General features: G+C 50.3%; 2 protein-coding genes across 7 annotated transcripts in view; one reads left to right on the forward strand and one right to left on the reverse strand.

Moving 5' to 3' along the window:
* The first annotated feature begins 1668 nt into the window (after nt 1-1668).
* Nucleotides 1669-5719, forward strand: MPEG1 (macrophage expressed 1). The gene has a single exon (XM_020911685.2). It carries the CDS (start codon nt 1771-1773, stop codon nt 3922-3924), a length of 2154 nt encoding a protein of 717 aa, XP_020767344.2. The 5' UTR covers nt 1669-1770; the 3' UTR covers nt 3925-5719.
* Nucleotides 5720-6561: 842 nt separating this feature from the next.
* The window catches only part of DTX4 (deltex E3 ubiquitin ligase 4), a 39991-nt gene continuing 25084 nt past the window's right edge, over nt 6562-21468 (reverse strand). For 3 of the 6 annotated variants that reach the window (XM_070464657.1, XM_070464656.1, XM_070464658.1), the window contains exons 8-9: nt 15711-15800; nt 6562-9959 (exon numbers count right to left, since the gene is read on the reverse strand). In XM_070464657.1, coding sequence (XP_070320758.1) covers nt 9726-9959; nt 15711-15800 — 324 coding nt within the window. In that variant the 3' untranslated portion in view covers nt 6562-9725. Of the gene's footprint in view, nt 9960-15710; nt 15801-19550; nt 20143-21468 lie in introns of those variants that run through there. The other 3 variants (XR_011486642.1, XM_070464659.1, XM_070464660.1) reach the window with 3 other exon arrangements.

Genomic DNA, 21468 nt, shown 5'->3' on the forward strand with positions numbered 1-21468 from the left:
TATTGTGGCAAAGTGTTGGTTGCTCAGTCATGTCTGACTCTTGGCCACCACATGGACTGTATCCTCTGTCCATGGAATTCTCTAGGCAAGAACACTGGAGTGGGTTACCATTCCCTTCTCCAAGGGATTTTCCCAACCCAGGGTTGAACCCAGGTCTCCTGCACTGCAGGCAGATTCTTTACTGTCTGAGCCGCCATGGTGAAAGTCACAGAACATGAAGCCTACTACTTTAACCATAGTTCCCCGTGCAGTTCAGTGGCACCAAATGCATTTGCATTGCTGTCAGTCTCACCATCATCTATTTCTGGAATGTTTCACACACCTAAACTGAAGCTCTGTCCCCAGTAAACACTAACTCCCCACCCCCCTGGCATCTACCAATGTACTTTCTGACTGTGAATTTGACTATACTAGGTCCCTCATATCAGTGAAATCCGGCAGTATTTGTCTTTATCTAATGTACATTGGAACTCATTTTCAAGGTTAACCTGATACATGTCCTACAAACAGATTGTATCTTTTCTTTTTCCCTGGGCTCTTCAGTTAGTTCTCATTAGTGATCCATTTCATACACACACATGTCAGTCCCAAACTCCCCATTCACCCCATCCCATTTTCCCTCTTTGGTGCCCATGCATTTGTTTGCTATGTCTGTTCTCTAAGCAAGCAGGTTCATCTGTATCATTTTTTCTAGATTGCATCAAGGTTTTAATAGCAACTAGTGATGCTCCGCCTGTGAAGCTAGGCAACTGGCCTCATTATTTCTGAAAACACCTGTCAGCTGCCTCAGTGACAATCCTGCGGTAATTCAATTCCTTGAAATTGCCTTTCCAGAATGCAGACGGGCGGCCTGTGAATTGAAACATGGCTTTTGCAGTCTCAGTCCTGCGTCTGGTTCGTGGTGTAAGGGTGCAGTCGGGAGCCATCAGGGCAACATAAGGGTGCAATTGGGAGTTTCCATGAACTCCTCTGGATTTCCCGGCTTCCACTCAATGTGCTAGTTGTCCCACAGAACTGACAGAGCTGAGCTCCAATCAAGCCTGGTTTTAGGTCCATGGGACTGAAAAGACTGCTTTAAATGATGTTTAATAGACTTAGCATTAGTACACAAATGCAAATTCATGAAGTTATCTTCTCCTTATAATACAACAAATGAATTGCTGCTTTAAAAAACTGAGTGATGAAGACCACATTCATTTTTACACATCTGTCTAAGTTACATGCACTTAACTATGGAATGAAAAAATTAAAGTTACAAGAGCAGGTACCAAGTTATTGCTAACAATACACAGAGGAAAAGGACAGTGATGCTGAAGTCCCAGCAGAGAGTCGTTAGGGGAAAGCAGAACCATCAAGACAGTGAGCAAAAAATGAAACCAAAGCTTTCTTTCAAAGCTGGAATGCTCTCATGGGGGTAACGGTAAGGTGTGTGGTGGTATTTTTTCTAAGTGCCCACTGCTGCTACAGAGTAACCAGCTGGGTGCTAGGGGAGGTCAGGGGCAGTTAGGCTAGCTGACTGTTCAGGATACAGGGCTGGGTTTGCTATCTAGGGCCACACAATTTTTTCAAAGTCCTGATGGACATTAGTGTTCAAATCAACTCTCATTTCCCCCTTTCGAGATTAGACTAGCCCAAAGAGGAACTGGTGGCTTTAGGAGAACTGCTGAACTTTTTGTTTCAGCAACGGCTTTCTTTCCCATCAGTTCAGTCTGCCCCAAGCCTGCTGGCTGCAACTTAGGACCAGTGGGTCAGGCCGGGGCTATCTGAGCCATGAACAGCTTCAGGGGTGCCTTTCTAATCTGGGCGGTGGCAACATGGGCTAAAATGGACACATCTCGGGGAGCGACCGATGAGGCTGGGTTTCAAAATTGCAAGAATGCCTTAAAATTGCCCGTTCTGTCCGTCTTACCTGGAGGCGGCTGGGATAACCTGCGGAATGTGGACATGGGACGGGTGATGGAGTTGACTTACACCCACTGCAGGACCACGGAAGATGGGCAGTACATCATCCCGGATGAGATCTTCACCATTCCCCAGAAGCAGAGCAACTTGGAGATGAACTCCAAAATCTTGGAGTCCTGGGTGAACTACCAGAGCACCACCTCCAACTCCATCAACATGGAGCTCTCTCTTTTTTCCAAAGTCAACGGCAAGTTCTCCCCTGAGTTCCAGAGGATAAAGACCCTTCAGGTGAAGGACCAAGCTGTAACTACCCAGGTTCAGGTAAGAAACCTGGTCTACACGGTCAAAATCAACCCAGATGCAGAGCTAAGCTGGGTGTTTAAGAAGGAGCTTATGGACATCTCGGAGCGTCTGGAGAACAACCAGACCCGGATGGCCACCTACTTGGCAGAACTCCTGGTCCTCAACTACGGTACCCATGTCATCACCGGTGTGGATGCAGGGGCCGCGCTCATCCAGGAGGATCACATCAGGTCGTCCTTCCTGCAGGACAGCCAGAGCAGCCGCAGCGCCTTGACCACATCCGCTGGAATCACCTTCCTGAACATTGTCAACTTCAAATTTGAGGAGAACTACACCTCACAGAACGCCTTCACCAAGAGCTACCTCTCCAACCGAACCAACTCCAGAGTTCAGAGCATCGGAGGACTTCCGTTTTACCCAGGCATCACCCTCCAGGCCTGGCAACAGGGCATCACCAACCACCTGGTGGCCATGGACCGAGCTGGCCTGCCTCTGTATTTCTTCATCAACCCCGAACGACTGCCTGACCTGCCGGGGCCCTTGGTGAGAAAGCTGTCGAAGACGGTGGAAGCGGCTGTGCGCAGGTATTATGCGGTCAACACCTACCCTGGCTGCACGGATCTCAACTCGCCCAACTTCAACTTCCAAGCCAACACCGACGATGGCTCTTGTGAGGGGAAGATGACCAATTTCTCCTTCGGGGGAGTTTACCAGGAATGCACCCAGTTCTCGGGGAATGAGGTTGTCCAGCTCTGCCAGCACCTGGAGCAGAAGAATCCGCTGACCGGCAGCATGTCCTGCCCCTCTGGTTACTCCCCAGTCCAGCTGCTCGCCCAGACCCACGAAGAGGGGTACAACAACCTGGAGTGTTCGCGCAAGTGTGCCCTCTACATCTTCTGCAGGACGGTGTGTGAAGACGTGTTCCGAGCAGCCAGGGCTGAATTCAGGGCATTTTGGTGCGCAGCCAGTGGGCACGTACCCGAAAACTCAGGGCTCCTTTTCGGCGGGCTCTTCAGCAGTAAGAGCATAAACCCTCTGACCAATGCCCAGTCATGCCCAGCCGGCTATTTTCAACTGAGACTTTTTGAAAACCTCAAGGTATGTGCCTCTCAGGACTATGAGTTGGGATATAGATTTTCCGTCCCCTTTGGTGGGTTCTTTAGCTGTGTGGTGGGGAACCCCTTGGTGGATTCTGCCACATCCAAAGATCTAGGGGCGCCTTCTCTAAGAAAGTGTCCGGGGGGCTTCAGCCAACACCTCGCCCTCATCAGTGATGGGTGCCAAGTGTCTTACTGCATCAAAGCCGGGCTTTTTACAGGAGGGTCTCTGCCTCCTGTCAGGCTTCCTCCTTACACCCGACCACCGCTCATGAGTCAGGCAGCCACCAACACCGTCCTGGTGACTAACTCCGAGACGGCCAGCTCCTGGATTAAAGATCCCCAGTCCCACCAGTGGAGGCTGGGGGAGCCCCTGGAGCTTCGCAGGGCCATGAGAGTCGTCCACGGAGATGGTGGGGGTCTGTCTGGAGGAGCAGCCGCGGGGCTCACCCTGGGGGTGACCGTTGCCCTGGCAGGGGTCATTGCCCTGGCCATCTATGGCGCCCGGAAGTCCAGGAAAAAGGGATACCAGGTGCTCCAGGACGAGAAGCAGAGTTTGGCCGCAGGCACTGCCGTGAATGGAGATGCCCTTGATCAAGAGCAGGCACAGAGTCCTGCTTAGACTCTCAGGACACCGTTTCTCTCCTCCCTGGTCAGGCCTTCAAATTGTCTTTCATTTCTTTTTCTCTCCACTTCTGCCCTCCTAAATATTGCTGTGTCAAGTGCAACAGCAGTCCTTGTGGAACTGACTTTCTAGGTCTCTGGGCCAGGAAATAAACAGAGCTACAAGGACAGAGCTGGGAGAGGGATTGGAGGGCAGTTGTGACTTTTTAAGCAAAAGTCATCCTAAAACTTGAGGGGCTCATCTCTTCTCGCTGTGTGTCATTATCTTCACCTGAAAGCTTATGTGTAAAAAGGACAAGGGAGAAGATTCATATTCCGATTTGAAGATGCATTTAATCTGAGGTCAGTCGTGGTTTCCAATTCATGAGCTCTAAGGATGTCTTTAAATGTTACCCTCCCACCATTTTGTGTGTTTTTTTTTTAAAGCAGTCTGGATTTCACACTCTGAGAAGAGCCCCCAGAAGATGCAGGAGGTCCTGCTTGGCTCTCACATTTCATTTTTGAGGTACTGATGACTGTGTCATCTCCTCTGGACCATCTCAGAGTCCTCTGAACCAGGAAAGGGTGCCTAGACCAAGCCCACTCTTTTCAAGCTCCCCACAATTAAGACTTAGTGAGACCAGGCCACTCTTGGACTTCAGACTAGTGTTGTAAAGTCCTCAGAGAATACTTTAACATTCAAACCTCTCTTAGGAAGCTCAAGGGAGAAGAGGTGGTTTGGAGACCAGCAGTGAGTGAAGAAAGGGTGAAAGCTGGAAAAGGTTCTGGTGCTCTTGGGGAACTGGAATTCTTACCCACAGTCAGCTGCCTGGTTTCATCTGCTCAGCTTATCATAAGTGGGACAAAGAGAAGAGCTGCAGGTTTGGCTAGATCAAGCATGACGCTCTCATGTTCTGTTACCCAGGTACCATCCCTCCCTCTTCCATAGATGACCATCTCCCCTTTCTATTCTCACATCATGTGGGAGAATCACACCCCCCTCAATGCACAGGTACACACGCCTCACATTCCAAAAATTTTTCTGAGGGTGGAAGACAAGAAAGATGCAAGAAGTCAAAGTAAACCCACATCAAATTATCACTTCATCCCCAAAATCTGAATAAGATAGAAAAACTCCTATTATGTACCCTGTCCGTTTCTTTTCTCCAGCAGAAAGGAGGTTGACATGATCAAATTAATGTTAAATGAAATGAAATGAAAACAGACACCCAACATCATTTGTGGCACATTTATTTCAGTCCCACACTGACTCCCCTGGGACACCTCCCAGGATGCATGATTGTCACCTGGCATTTGACACTTTGCCTAATTTTAATAATGGTCTCACCTAATTGTAATTATTAGGGTGACTCTGTTAATATTCAGCACCATTTTTTTTAAAGCTATGTATTTCTTCACCAAATTGAATGTCATGGATGAGTTATCTTCTATGAAGGATAATTTGTCCTGTCCTCATTTAACACCTGTAGTCACGAGTTTGGCTTCTACCAGGTCCTTCTTCTGGGAGCTTGACCTGTCCCAGATTGTGGGAAGGCAAGAGGGAGGTCATACAGTCACTCCCACTGCAATGCAGGAGTGACTCAGAGCTGGAGCTGTGCTCTCAGTCAGACAGAGATTTCTACAACCTCTGTACCAAACCCCTGCTTCTTAAGCATTAAAACGCCGTCCCTCACCTCTGGGGATTTGTGGGTATGTTTCAGCCAAGCTAACCACTTTCCTGCCAATACTGACTTTCCTGTAAGTTCTTTGAAGATCACTGAGTCGGATAAATAAAGTATACCTTTAACCTCTGAGACTTTTAATGTACTAACAGCCCACTGAAATGAAAAGTTCTTCACCAACTCATACTTCTAACAACGTTGCATGTAAATATATATTAAAATGTGTACTTAAGGAATGTGACTCTGTTCGTCCCCAGGAAATCAGAATCAGATAGCCTGAGGTTTACATTCATTAAGTCACTTTACAAAATCCAAACCCTGATGGGTGGTTCATAGGTTCCACTCTCTGAGGCCCGCTTTCTTGACTGGCTAGCTCAGGCTGGAGTCTGTGGAAACACTGATCCAGACTTCCAAGAAAACCACACTCCATGGACTGTCAGAAACAAGGACACATTTGGGTGACAAAAGCCCCTTTGCAATTGCATTTTATCTTTGTGTTCTCATTTGAATCAAGATTTGAAAAAGTGGAGGAGGAAATGTCAACCCACTCCAGTATTCTTGCCTGTGAAATCTCATGGGCAGAGGATCCTGGTGGGGGACAGTCCGTGGGGCTGAAGAGTTGGACACCACTTAGCAATTGAGTACAACTGAAAAACACAGCCTGCAAGCTATTGAAACATACCCGATATTGTGGTCGAGTGAAGGGAACTTTAAGAAGCAAACACTCACGGTTTTTAAGACGGTCTTTCCCCTATTGTTTCACTTATTTCCCCCTGTCAGGTCATCTGTTTCTTTAGAGGAACGAGAAGTCAAAGTAGGTTACTTGGTCGAATGTGTGGCTAAAGAAGTAAAAAAGAGCGGAAAAAGGGACTCTCCCGTTCAGTGGAAGGACTTGCGGTTGCTCACGGACTTGGAGAGGTACACCAAGTCTTCACCGGTAGGCGCACCAGGGGACAGAAAGCAGGCTGAGACAGTTTACGGTTGTTGTTTGCCGTTTATTGTTCCGCACGTAAACCTCATGAGCACCAGGTGGCGATGTCCACTCACAGAGCAACACCAAGGAATTCAAAACACACCAGTTACAGTGATTTACAACAGGACACTCACCCGCTCTTCCCCAGAACCACCCCCGCCCCACCATCAATGCCAGGGACCACAGACCAGGAAAAGAGGACAGGGCCCTTCCTTGTACCACACAGGACCTCCCCCCAACCATCTCATGCCCACAACACCAGGACGAGCACTTGGGACGAGGCGTGAAACCACAGAGAAGTCTAGGCATCAAAACGGGGATGAAAACACAAAGGCAACTACACACACACTCACACGATCCACCTTTCAAGGGATGAGCACTAACAGGGTTTGTCTCCAGTCCCACGTGTCCTCCCTGGAGACTCGGGAGGGGAGAAACGAGGCTGCTGGTGCTAAGAGATGAGCGGACCGGGGTGGGATTCCCTGCACGGGGCAGGGAACACAGCAGGGCTTCCAGCGGGAGGACTTCCTGTGTCCGAGTGATGGATGCGCAGGACCTCTGCCGGTGGGGGCTCTCGCCCAACCCAGGGCTGTACCTTTCCAGGCTGGCATGAGAGAGAGGGCAGAGGCATGCCCCTCCCACCCCCCTCGCCTGGCACAGTGTTATAAGGGACATGAATGATTCCTTCTGCCCAGAAAGTCCCACTAGAAGAGCAGCAGATGAGGTAGCCCCTACGAGCATCTCGGGAAGAGACACAGGCCATCAGTACAGTCGGCATCCTGACAGCAGGAGGCTGGAGGGTGTGAAAACGACTCTCAAAGGGTCACCGCCTGCCTGCCTTTTCCCTGCAGCCTCTTCTTTCTGCCCTGGGCCCGGCTCCTTCTCCACCCGCACCTTCTTCCGCCCGACCCAGGGAAATCAGTCTCTCTGCCAGTTACCAGTCTCCCTTCTCGCCCCACCTCCCGCCACAGCGCTCTGTCTACCCGCCGACTGTGGGTGTGTTTCCGCGTTCCTGTGAGTGAGGAGCCTGGAGATCTTGGACAAGGATGCCGAAGGAGGGTGGGGGTGTGACCGGGCTTACGATGAAGCCCATCTCTGGCACAGGGTGGTCCGGCAACGGGCTTGGGCTGACATCAAACGCTAAGGGACGACTCTCCCATTGAGTTCGGATATTTCCTTCCCGGCTGCGGCAGGAAACTGCCCGGAAGTGCGGTGGGCTGGGGGCCAGTCTCCTGGTCTGCTGGTGAGATAAATGACTGATGGGTGAGGCTGGAAGGCCTCCCGCCAGAGCGCCCTTCGCTGGAGCTAACTGATATCCCCAGAACAACTTGGCGACTAAAACTTTCACGTCTTCCGCCACGTGGAAGAGGAGGACGAGCTCAGCACCAGTGCACCCCAGGAACGGGGTGACACCCGAGCGAACCCCCTGGCCACCTCCCGTCAGAATGTCTGCAGGCCTGAGAGCAGGACACTGAGCCGGCTCTCGGAGAAGCTTCGCTGCCGCTTCTAACTTCAGTACCGCGTCTGAAGGCTTTTCCATTTCTCTAGCATCGAAAACCTTCCAAATACTATGAAATATATGTGTGTGTGTGTGTATATATATATATATATATATATGTCAGACCCCCAGACACGAGGTATATAAATTTGAATCAGGATCCAGAGGAACTTTCCCCAAACACGGAGTTCAGAGGATCCACTTTCAAAGGCGGCAGAATTGGGGTTCCCTTCTTCACCCCCCATCTTTCCTCTCTGACCCCCAATTGTCTCCTTCATGGGAGCTGAAGGGAATGTGGGGGAGAGGACAGGCAGGGTCTTGGGACATAACCGGGACATAGGTTGGACTGGACCCCAAGGTGGTCCCGACCCTGCTGGAAAGGGCTGGAGGCTCCCTCCTGCACTGGGCCAGCCGGTCATTGAAGAGGGAGATGAGGGTCCCTGCACCCCCTCCAGGCTCATTAGACAACGTGCACGGAGACCCGCTGAGGTCCTCGTGGACAGGCTCAGATCCGGCCTGTATATCTGAGGGAGAGATACACAGGGGTCCGTCCAGCCTGCACCCTACGCATCCCCCAAGGATCCGCTCTGTCTCGGTCTGGGTTCACGTTGACTACGGACGGACGTCAGACGGTGAGGCACGTCCACAGACCGCCTCCTGGCTGTTTCATTCCCATCAGAACTGGGGTCCGACAGTTTGCAGAACCAGAGTGTGAGATCATGATGGGACCCTCCGCCACCCTGGCCGAGCGGCGGAGCCTGGCCGAGCGGCGTGCACACTCGCATGCGCACACACAACGCCCACAGATGGCGCGAAGGCCAGCCTGGGCCCCACTCACAGTGACTGGATGAATCACACGGAATCTCTGAGCTGGTCTGGGATGAGTTGGAAGGGCTGGGCTCCTCTCCCTGAGGACTAATTCAGACGCTAAGTGGGACGCAGGCTCTGGTCTGATCAGAGAGGGGCGGGAGACATCGTGCCCCTGAGAGGAATCCCAGAGTCCTTCCGTCTGCATAAGAGAATCGGATGCCTCTTTGGACAGGGCAGAGGGGTGGGCGGGAGGCGGGAGCAGCCAGGACCGTGACGGGAGCTGAGATGCTCCCGGAAGCCCTCGCTGCTTGAACCTTCTTAGCGAGAAGCACTTCCTCGCTGTACATCGAGGCATCGGCTGCCGATGTCGCAGCAGTTCGGCGGTTCACCCCTTTGCCCCTCAGTCTTGCACAGTGAGAGCTCCTCACCTTCAGGGGAGGAGAGAAAAGTAGAGACTCTGCTCTCCAAGCAGAGTGGAAGCAGCAAGAAGCCGGCAGAGACGGGCGCCTCGGACTTCACAAGGCTAGGGTAAGGGGTGCCCTACCCCACGTGTGCTGACTGTGCCCCCTGCTGGTGGGGAATGTGAGGGGAGGAGTCCCTGCCTACCCAGCACCGAAACTCCACGGGAACAAACAGAAGGCGGCCCTCACCCCTTCCCGTGGCCCCTGCATGTTGGATGAGGTTTGTGAATGACATCCCCTTATTCACTCTGGCTCCCCGCTGAGGCCGGAAGGATGGGGGATGGAGCCCGCACAGGGGGCTCGGGAGGGCATGGTACCAGCTTCCACCCTGACTCCCCTCACTTCTTGCCCTGTGGTCCCCACACCCCTGCCAGCCCGAAGCCCGTCCCCCCCAGCTCAGTCCTTCTCCTGGGCAGCACTGTCCTCGGAAATGCCCTGGGCGGCCAGCTCGGCCAGCACATTATCCAGGTAGTTGGCGTCCGGGTAGCCGTGGCCGGTGAGGTTAGAGCCGAACTCTGTCTTGTGATGGACCTCATTCCAGATGACGGTGTCTGACTCGCCCGTGGTGCTGGATGTCCCGATGGCGAAGATGAGGCGGCGGTCCCAGGCCACGAGCAGCAACTTCAGGACCTGAGCGAAAACGGGAGAGATCAGCGCCAGACACGCTGTGCTCAAAGACCATCCGCGGGGAGGATGCGCTCCCCGCCCTGGGGTCCCAGCCCTCCCCGCACGATAGTGCTCCAAGCAGCACAGGGAAAGGACAGGAATTGGGAAGTGGAGTCAGGGACCTGGCAGGTTCAGGCTTGACTCTGTCATGGACCAATCGTGAGGCCTTGGACAAGTTACATGACCTCTCTGAGCTTTCAGTGGTACCACTTACCCCCAAAGGTTGTGAGCATCTTAAGGGGGCCCTACATGAGAGTGGTTTCACAGCAGCGCCTGATGTATCCACTCAACTAAGGTTAGGGCCCAGAATCATGCATGCTAAGTCACTTCAGTCGTGTCCAACTCTCTGTGACTCCATGGACCATAGCCCACCAGGCTCCTCTGTCCATGGGATTCTCCAGGCAAGAACACTGGAGTGGGTTGCCACGCCCTCCTCCAGGGGATCTTCCCGACCCAGGGATGGAACTCGTGTCTCTTACATCTCCCGCACTGGCAGGTGGGTTCTTTACCGCTGGCACCACCTGGGAAACCAGCATCATAGATGCATTTAAAAAGTTGGGATCTAGGAATTCGAGGGTCTTAGGAACAACCTGAGATCTTCTGAGCCGTGCCCACCACCCCCAGCCATGCCCTCTTACACCAGGAGATGTAAGAAATGTGAGTTTGATCCCTGGGTTGGGAAGATCCCCTGGAGGAGAGCATGGAAACCCATTCTAGTATTCTTGCCTGGACAATCCCATGGACAGAGGAGCCTCGTGGCCTACAGTCCATGGAGTCACACACACCACCAGAGTGTGACATTAACTGATTCACAGCTAAAGTTGTGCAATGCTCCTCCAGGGACATGGTAGAAGTGTTTGGCCTCGTCCAGGCCATTTCATAGTTATTTTTTCATCTGATCCTCACAACCACCCTGGGCTGTGAGGGAAATCCTAGCGTGAGGTCTGGCAGGGGCTATCATTACCTCTGAGTTATGGGTGAGGCTCACAGACGTGCCAGGACTTGCAGAATGTTTTAACTCAGCTACACTGGAAAAGAGTCTTGGTTGAGGAAGACAAATGCCTGACACCCTGACCAGTGTGAAGAAGGCACCTGATAAAAATGCACTGGGTTCAAAACCAAACGACTGCAAACATGATGTGAGCTGGAGGTGAGGAATCTTAATAGTGATCAGACTGGCAGGGGCTTCCTAGTGGCTTGGTGGTCAAGAATCTGCCTGCCAGTGCAGGAGATGTGGGTTTGATTCCCGATCCAGGAAGATCTCACAGTCCTCGGAGCTCGTGAGCCATGACCATTGACCCTGTGCTCTAGAGTCCAGGAGCCACAACTACTGATCCCTTGTGCCCCAACAACAGAACCTCTTGCACCCCAGAGTCCGTGCTCTGCAATAACAGAAGGCACTGCAGCTAGAGAAAAGTCTGTGCTGTGAAGAGCCAGCATGAAGACCCAGCACAGTCAAAAAAGAAAGAAAAGACTGGAAGATGCTGAAACTAAGAGCTACCATTTCCTGAGTGCTTACTAAGTGCCAGGCTCTCGTTCACCTATTGGTCCTAACAGTTGTCTATGACAGGATGCTCATTATCCCTTCTCTGCGGAAGAGGAAACAAGTTCGAAAGATAACAGATGGGTCTGGGTCATGCAACTTGAAAGTGCCAGAGCAGGGCCCTGACTTCAGGACTGCCTGCCTTTACATTCTGGTCTCAGTCACGACTCTGCTGACCTGCAGGTGGGCGTCAGGATAGAATTCACGGAGGGGATGCTTGTGAGCTGAGTCTCAGAGAATGGGTAGGATTTGAGGTGTATTAACAGAGAAGAATGTACAGGTGCAGGAAAGACATGTCATCCAAGGCATAGCTCACGGCTGCCACCACACTGGGCACTTCACAGATACTTATTTTTGTTATTAGTTGTTAAGTTGCATCATACTCTTCTGTGACCCCACGGACTGCAGCCCGCCTGGCTCCTCTGTCCATGGAATTTCCCAGGCAAGAACACTGGAGTAGATTGCCATTTCCTTTTCCAGGGTATCGTCCCAAACCAGGGATAAAATTCACATCTCCTGCCTTGGCCAGTGGATTCTTTACCACTGAGTCACCAAGGAAGCCTTTCATCAATGCTGTATGTGCTAGTCGCTCAGCTGTATGCGGCTCAACAACTCCTTAGACTGTAGCCTGACAAGCTCCTCTGTCCATGGGATTTTCTAGGCAAGAGTACTGGAGTGGGTTGCCATTTCCTCCTCTAGGGGATCTTCCCGACCCAGGGATTGAACCCAGGTCTCCTGCATTGCAGGCAGATTCTTCACAAATGTGAAGAAACTCTTCACAAAGAATTCATTTAATTCTTACAACATCCTGTCCACAGAGCTAGAAATGATCACACTCTTTCAAAGACTGGGAGACTGAGACTTAAATCAGTTTCATGTCCATTTCCCACATGTGGTAAGCAGCAGGAGTAGGATTTGAAGCCAGGCTGGTCTGGGTTCAAAGCTTCTGCTCTATCACCTTGCTCTGCAAAGGAGCCCAGAGTGAGGGTCTGAGAACAGCAGGCATGAGGGGATAAAGGCGAGGAATTGGTGGGAAGGGACAATTCAGACCCAAGTTGTGGGAGGTCTTGTCTACTGAACCGAGACTATGATCCTTGTAAAGAAGGAAGGGAAACCATCCTAACAGTTTTGCGTTGTTTTCTCTCACTTTATTTCCATTAAACAAAGGAGACTGATGTGAGAAACTGTTTCAGGATCACTATTCTGGCGACAGAATAGTTTGGAGGATTAGGAAAAGATTCAAGTGGTCCAGAGGGCAGTGCAGGGAGGAATGTGTGGCTCAAGGCCAGAATCTATGATGTTCATGCATCCAACCTGGTTCCAGGGATACAGAACATAGTAAGTCCCCTAGATATGAGTGAGTTCTGTCCAGATAGCGCATCCGTAAGTCCAATGTGTTCATAAGTCCAACCCAACTAACACAAACAGCTATACAGTACTGTACCATAATAGTAGTTTATAATACTTTTCACACAAACAATACATGAAGAACAAACAAAAAATAAGGAAAACATTTTTAATCTTACAGTACAGTACCTCGGATGTGAGAGTTGGACTATAAAGAAAGCTGAGCACCAAAGAATTGATGCTTTTGAACTGTGGTGTTGGGGAAGACTCTTGAGAGTCCCTTGGACTGCAAGGAGATCCAACCAGTCTATCCTAAAGGAAATCAGTCCTGAATATTCATTGGAAGGACTGATGCTGAAGCTGAAGCTCCAATACTTTGGCCACCTGATGGGAAGAACTGACTCATTTGAAAAGACCCTGATGCTGGGAAAGATTGAGGGCAGGAGGAGAAGGGGATGACAGAGGATGAGATGGTTGGATGGCATCACCGACTCGATGGACATGAGTTTGGGTGGACTCCAGGAGTTGGTGATGGACAGGGAGGCCTGGCGTGCTGTGGTTCATGGGGTCGCAAAGAGTCGGACATGACTGAGCGACTGAACTGAACAGAACAGCACCTTGAAAAGCCTACAGTACGACAGCTGGCACACAGGGGCTGGCATCGAGTGGACAGGCAAGAAGAGTCACTGATCAGAGGAGGGAGAGGACGTGGGAGGCGGTGGAGCTGAGGGACTGTCAGCAATAGGAGACAGGGGAGCTGCAATGTCATTCACACCTGATGCTCGTGGAACGCACGTGCGTGTCTTCGAAAGTTCACAACTTGGAGGTTTGCATGTAGGGGACTTACTGTATGTCATTAACACAAAGAAGGACCTGGTGGAGAAACAGCTCTTCACAAGAGGATTCCAGTTTTAACCATGGGACTTGATGGTGGGGTCGTTTAGCCAGCAGTTGGGGCTGCAGGCCTTGGGTGTAGAGACTTGTTGGCTCTGGGCAAAGGGGTACCAGGACTGGCCCTGACTCCTAATCTGGGGACACTGTGCTGGGCACCTCTTCAGGATGACATGGTTGATTCTCTTGTTGTCCCAGACTCCCTGCTTCTCCCGCCGTGAGAGACTCCAGGCACACTCTTTGCCAAGGAGCCTCCTGGTAAGCAGGACACCAGCTCCTGGTCTGGCTCGCTCGTGACTTGCGGGAGCCTATGAGAGGTACGGGGCTTCCCTGGTGGTTCAGATGGTAAAGAATCTGCCTGCCAATGCAGGAGACATGGGTTCAATCCCTGGGTCAGAAAGATCCCTGGAGGAGGAAATGGCAACCCGCTCCAGTATTCTTGCCTGGGAAATCCCATGGACAGAGGAGGCTGGCGGGCCTCCATGGTATCCACGGGGTCACAAAAGAATCGAACACAACTTAGCACAACTGTTGAACAGCTAAACAGCATGAGCAGAAGTAACAAGCTTCAGGGGGAAGCTTTGGTGGGATTGTACACTCCACTTGGACCCCTCTCGGTCCTCTGTCCCATTCCACTGGGGCGGGGGGATGGAACACGGAAGCAGAACTCTTTCTCCCTGAGTTTTAGAACTGGATCCGTGAAAGCTAAGCCACAGCAGCCACTGGGACACCATCAGTAACTCGCAAACTGTATGAGAAATAAACGTGGTGGCGGAAGCCACCGAGATTTACAGGCCATTTGTTACATGCCACGACCTAGAGAGTGCTAACCAAGACGCATCTCTTGGCCAATAAATCAACAGTTCTTTTCGCTTTCGAGATCAGGAAAGGTTTTTAAAAACCCAGTGATTTTTCTGGACTTACCCACAGAAAAAATGAATATGAAGTTGTAATTTTAACTTTCGAGTTCATGGAACCACTGAAGCCATCCCAGGAATCACTAGGAATCCAGAAACCCAGAGATTTTCCCTCTGCTGTTTTGGGGAAAGTCAAAGCGTTCATTGACTGAGTCCCTAGTAGCTCAGTGGTAAAGAACCTGCCTGCCAATGCCAGCAACTTGGGTTGGATCCCTGGGTCGAGAAGATCCCCCGGAGAAGGAAATGGTAACCCACTCCAGTGGGTTATTATTATTATAATTCTTATTACTCTTGCCTGGAAAATCCCATGGACAGGGAAGGTTAACGGGCTACAGTCCCTGGGGTCACAAAGTCAGCCATGACTTAGCAACTAAATAACAACAAAAATATTCATTACAGAAAAAGTAAAATGCCACAAATTAAGATCCTTGCCCCAGAGCAGTGCTTCCCAAGCGTTCAGGTGCTGTCAGGCCACCTGAGATCTGGTTAAAATGAAGTAGGTTCTAAGGTCCTGTATTTACATCGAGCTCCCAGGTGTTGCTACTACTGCTCTTCCCAGGACCTGCCATTAAGCAGCAAAGCTCTAGAGAAAGATTTTTAAAATAGATGAATTATTGCCCATAAAATCCAGGAGAGAAAAAAGCCAAAAGTCCAGCCCCCACCATCCTACAAAAATAAAATTGTAATCATATCTTTTCACACCTCTAGCTGACTGGACTACGACTTGGGACTTTTTTATTTTGACCCAGACCATTTTTAAAGTCTTTATTGAATCTGTTACAATATTGCTTCTGTTTTCATTTTGGTGATTTGGCTGCAAGGCGTCGGGGATCTTAGTTCCCCGACCGGGAACCGAACCTGCACCCTTGCATGGGAAGGCGGAGTTGTGACGCTGGACGATCAGGGAAGTCTCTCTATGGTGACTTGATTACAGGGGTGCCTAGAGTTCAGAAACCCAGCTCTGTTCAGCACCACAGGGAGCAGAGCTGGGGCCAGGACGCTGATACCTGCCCTCACCTTTCTCCCTTTCTCGCTGTCCGGGAGGTAACAGTGTCGAGGGAAGCCACGGGCGCTGAAGCTTTTCCCAGGATTTGGGTGTTCTGGCCCCTGAAAGCAAAAAGAGAGCAAAGAGCATTTTAAAAAGTCTTTCAGATAAGGGTTGTGATTGACCCAAATACTAATGGATAAAAATATTACTATCCAAATAATAATAGTCATCGGGTCTAGACAGAGAACAGACCCAAAGAGCGATGGGGTGGTGGTTTAACACATACTGGAGTTCTTGGACCTGGGTCAGGACTCAGAGCTGGGGCCTTCCAGCTGTGTGAGCCGGAGCTGCTGTCTCTGGGGCTGTTGGTGTCCCAGCCCTCAAGGGGGGAAGACGGGTGATGCTCACCTTGTAGGATGTGATGTTAGGTGAGCCTGGGGCACTCTCACAGCCCAGGAGCTGTTTATATCATCTTCGTCAGCATCTCTTCCAGCTCTTTTGTTTCACAAAAGAGGAGAACTGAAGCCCCAGAGGTTAAATGACTTCCGTACTGTTAACAGCTTTGCCAAAACCTCTGCCCAGGTTTCCTGTCACGCACTCTGGATTGTTTCACTGCTGAACTACTCAGAATGACCCAAGTGCTTCTGAGCTCTGAGCCAAGGGCCGAGAGATCTGAAGGACCCGAATGACTCTCGGGGATTTTCTCCTAGGTCCTCATGGGTTTTGCTTTCTTTTCTTATTGAATGATATGCCTTGGCATCTGCATGACTAAAAAGCTCCTAAGATTTCAACTGTCACCAACCAACACCCCTGTGAAGCAAGCCTTCTCAGGCCATCAAGTGAGAAAGAAACTGAATCAGAGTTTAGCCAAAAGCCAGTCTTCCTAATCAGGGTTCAGAATGGTCTACAGGCCCGTTTGAGAAGCTCATGAAAAATGAGGGATTTCCTCCCAGTATCAATACACATATTTCCCCTCTACACACACATGCTTGTCTATCATTTCTGAGCAGCCCAGCCCCTCCTCAGAGGGGATGAAACTCTGTTTTGAAATCCCTACTAGATAAAGCCAGTATAATATGGATGATTCCAATTGCTGCTGGCACAAGCCCTCACACAGGAGACCAGTATCTCCCGGCTGAACAAATGAATGAGTGAGCAAATGAGTCATAACCAAACTGCAAGAAAACACAGATTTCCCATCTTCCCTTACCATACATGACAGTTCCAAAATGACTTAACAATCATGTGATTAAAACAAACATGAATGGCGTGATTCAGACTGTCTGTGATTTTGCAAACTGAGCAGTATGTGTCCAGTGAGGCCTCAGGGAAGGAGAGATTACAGGGGTCAGAAAGAGGCAGCAGTGTCTTTTGGGGGGCGCAGGACCGGACACTTCTGGATTTCACATTTGCGTGAAAGCACATTGACAACACTCCCGTGGCCAAGGCTGTTTCTAAGCCAGGCTGGACAACTGGTGGCCAGTTTTGACCATGGCTCTGCTCCCCTTCCACCAGGGCCTTGCCTGTCATGTGGCCAACGCAGACGCCTGCCTGGCACCAGCTAAGCTCAGAAGTCACAACGTGCCCTGGGCGCATGCATAGCTTCTCCCAGGAGAATCATCTCCTGCAAGGAAGGCAGAGCTTACAGGTCCTCACTTCTCACTTCTCATGACAACCCAAGCCCGCATGACCCTAGGAGTCTCCAGGGATGGACGTGGCACGTCAGGACAGTGCCCTTCGACACAAGCCTGGGTTTTCCTGGGGGAACCGTGGCGCCTACAGAGGCAGCAGGTGGGCACCTCTGGACCCTCGTGCGGGCTCTCCACCCTCTGGTCCTGAAGCCCGGAAAAAACCCACATCCTCCCAGGTGGTTTCCCCACCCCACACTCTGCCCCCTGCAGTCTGTCCTGCTTCCCACCAAGGACGCGGGCTGTTTCTCGCGATTCCCATATTTCCATTCATTTACCCATCAGCCCCTTTGGCAGCCCTAGAGTCACCCCCAAAGTCTCGTTTGTCCTCATATCCAACTGCATCGCCCTGGATATGCATCCAGAGCCCTCCTGAGGTCACTGCCAGAAGCAGTGGTCCCCTAAGTGGGCGGTCAGGTCATCTCTACTCTTTGGCCAGACTGGCTTTGCTAAAGTATCATCCCAACCACGTGACCTCCCATGACCCTAACCACCCGCCCAAAGACCTTCAAGGACCAGCCGTGCCCCCGGCCTGCTGAGGAGAGTCCGCGGTCCCTGCCCCAGAGGTCAGGGCCTCCCCTGACCGGGTCACTGTCTCCTCCCCCTGCCTGCTCCCTCCTCCTCCCCACCACCCGGGCAACTCAACCCAAATTAAACTTCTTCACGGGCCTCCTACCGCCCTCCTGTCTCTCCTCGGAAACTCTGCTGTTTCCGACTAAAAATGGTCCTCCTTCCTGGTCGCCAGAGGGAAGGGCTAGTTCGGGAGTCTGGGATGGACATGCACACACTGCTGTGTTTAAAATGGACAGCGTAGCAGCTGTTCACTGTTACATGGCAGCCTGGAAGGGTGGGGAAAACGGATTCGTGTACATGTGTGGCTGAGTCCTTGGCTGTTCACCTGTAACTCTCACAGCACTGTTAATCGGCTATATCCCAGTATAAATGAAAAAGTCAAACAAACAATATAACACTAAAAACTTTCTCTTCCATTTCTTCATGTCTTTGCCCTACTACCGAGGGCCCTGCCCCAGAAAGGTTCCTCTGACTGTCCCAGACAGACAGACAGACAGACAGACAGACGTAGGCCCTCTTCCTTGCCCTGACAAGTAGGATACCCAAAAATGATGGGGGCCAGGTACTGAGCACCTTGGTCCTGTGCCTGGGATCTTCATGTGCACCCTCAAACATTATCACCCATCTTTACAAAACCCCTGCATATTGGCTTCCTGGTTGTGCAGGTAAAGAAACACAGCTCAGGAGAGTCAAGCGGTCAAGGTCTAAAATCCCCTGCGAAGGAGAAAATCATCCAAAGATCAGAACCCGGGTCCATCAGACTCTGAAGTCCTTGTCTTATCTCTGTCCCTTTGTCCACCCTGCTTTCCACATCTTTTACCAATGGTGCACATCAGTTTTTACTCTAGAGCTTAGTGACGTGTACTTATTTCTTCTTGACTAGTTGCTAAGTCCTTCAAAGAAGAACCGTGTTTTTTATTCAGTTCTTCTGCAGGCTGTTACGTTTCCCTGTTTTATTTCTTCCTAGTCCCAGTAGAAGGGGGACTTCGGAGGAGTAAAGATTGTGTCTGTGTCACTCACCACTATTCCTCTAGCACCTAGTTTGCCCTACAGTTGACACTCAAATATTTGTTAAATAAAAGAAAAGGGAGCAAGGCAAGGAGGAAGGAGGAAAGGAGGAAAAATTAATAAATATTTGGTAAATAAAGGAATCCAGGGAGCCCCCAGAACATTTAGAAAAAGCTTCAATGTGTGAAGGAAGGGACACATTTGTGTCTGGTGTTGTTCCGTCGCTCAGTCATGTCCTACTCTTTGTGACCCCATGGACTGTGGCCCACCAGGCTCCTCTGTCCATGGGATTCTCCAGGCAAGAACACTGGAGAAGCCACGCCCTTCTCCAGGGGATCTTCCTGGACCAGGAATGAACCCACATCTCCTGCATTAGCAGGTGGATTCTTTACCACTAAGCCACCTGGGAAACCCCACATCTATATTTACTGCCAGGGAAATTGTTCAGTTTCTTCCTCTGGGCTGTCTTTAGAAGAATCCCAAGAAGAAAGACATGCCCACAAAAGTCAAGGACTATCAACTTACACGTGCAAATACCGTCTGACAAAAAAGATTCCACTTCTAGAAAATTATTCTATGGAGATACTCATAGGCGAGAGGTTATTCATTATGGCATTATTTGTTAAAGCAAAACATTGGAAACAATCCTATACGTCCATCACATGGAAACTGCTGAATACAGATTATGGTCCCTTTATACAAGGGATGATTATGCAAAGCTAAGCAAGAATGCGGAAGTTCTCTCTCTATGGACATGGGAAGATCTACAGTCTATATTGTGCCTTGAAAATGCAGCTTGCAGAACAATGTGGTGGGTACGTCACCCTTTGTGTGAAGCCAGGAGGAGTGGAAGAAGCCTTTGCTGCAAATGCACAAAGAACCCTGGAAGGATGCATAAGAAAGTAAGGACGGCGGTGGTGAGGGGGAGGGTGAGACAGGATGGAGGGGCCCCAGGGTGGGAAGGAGACTTACCACAGCGTAGCATCGTCTTAGCAGCTCAGGCTGCTCTAGAATGACAGCAAAAATATCAGAAATTCATTTTTCACAGTTCTTGAGGCTGGGGAGTTTAAGACCAAGGTGTTGGCAGATTCAGTGTCTGATGAAACTCTACCACGTAAACTGTTTGCTTCCACAGGTTCACAGCTGGAGACGAAGTGGCCTCAGGATGAATTATACCTTCAGTCTCATCTCACTGTGGTTTAGATGATATTTAAAAAGACTTTGGACTTACATTTTAAAGTGCATGCTGGGGCCCTTCCCTGGCTGTCCTGGGGCTAAGACTCCTCACAGCCAAAGCAGGGGACCCGAGTTCAATCCCTGGTCAGGGAACTAGATTCCACATACCACAACTAAGACGCCGAGCAGCCAAATAAATAAAACACTTTTAAAAAATAATTAAAGTGGGTGCTGGACTGTGCTAAGACTTTGAGGACTACTGGGATGGGATGAATGAATGTATTTTGTGGGTAGGAAGGACACAAATTTTCAGAGGCCAGGGGCAAAAAGCTATAGATTGAAAGTCTGGATTCCCACCAAAATTAATATGTTGAAATCTCACCCCCAATGTGATGGCATTAGGAGCTGGGAGTGTCCCACGGTGGGGGCGATTAGGTGAAGCCATCATGAATGGGGTTGTGTGTGTGTGTGTGTGAGTCAGTCACTCGTGTCCAACTCTTTGCAACCCCATGGACTGTGGCCCGCCAGGCTCCTCTGTCCATGGGATTCTCCAGACAAGAATACTGGAGTGGGTTGCCATTTCCTTCCCTGATGAATGGGGTTAGCACCTCATAAAGCAGACACTAGACAGCTCCCTCACCCTATGGTCACATGAGGACACAGTGAGAGGATGGTCTACGAACCAGGAAGAGGGTTCCACCAGACCCTGAGTCTGCTGGCACTTTGATCTTGAACATCTCAGCCTCCACAAGTATGCAAAATAAATTTCTGCTGTTTAAAAGCAGGAGATGGGGATTGACATATATGCACCACTATATATAAAATAGATAACTAATAAGGACCTACTGTATAGCACAGGGAACTCTACTCAGTACTCTGTAATGACCTATATGGGAAAAGAATCTAAAAAAGAGTGGATATATATATATATATAACTGCACCATGAAATTAAAGAGACCTGCTCCTTGGAAGTGTCATAGCTTTTCTAGTTATGACAAACCTAGACAGTGTATTAAAAAGCAGAGACATCACTTTGCCAACAAAGGTCTGTCTAGTCAAAGCTATGGTTTTTTTCCAATAGTCATGTATGGATGTAAGAGTTGGACCATAAAGAAGGCTGAGCACCAAAGAATTGATGCTTTTGAACTGTGGTGTTGGAGAAGACTCTTGAGAGTCCCTTGGACTGCAAGGAGATCCAACCAGTCCATCCTAAAGGAGATCAATCCTGGATGTTCATTGGAAGGACTGATGCTCAAGCTGAAACTCCAATACTTTGGCCACCTCATGCGAAGAGCTGAGTCATTTAAAAAAAATCCTGATGCTGGGAAAGATTGAAGGCAGG

This window comes from Odocoileus virginianus, unplaced genomic scaffold (assembly GCF_023699985.2).
Source record: "Odocoileus virginianus isolate 20LAN1187 ecotype Illinois unplaced genomic scaffold, Ovbor_1.2 Unplaced_Contig_52, whole genome shotgun sequence".
Lineage (NCBI taxonomy): Eukaryota > Metazoa > Chordata > Mammalia > Artiodactyla > Cervidae > Odocoileus > Odocoileus virginianus.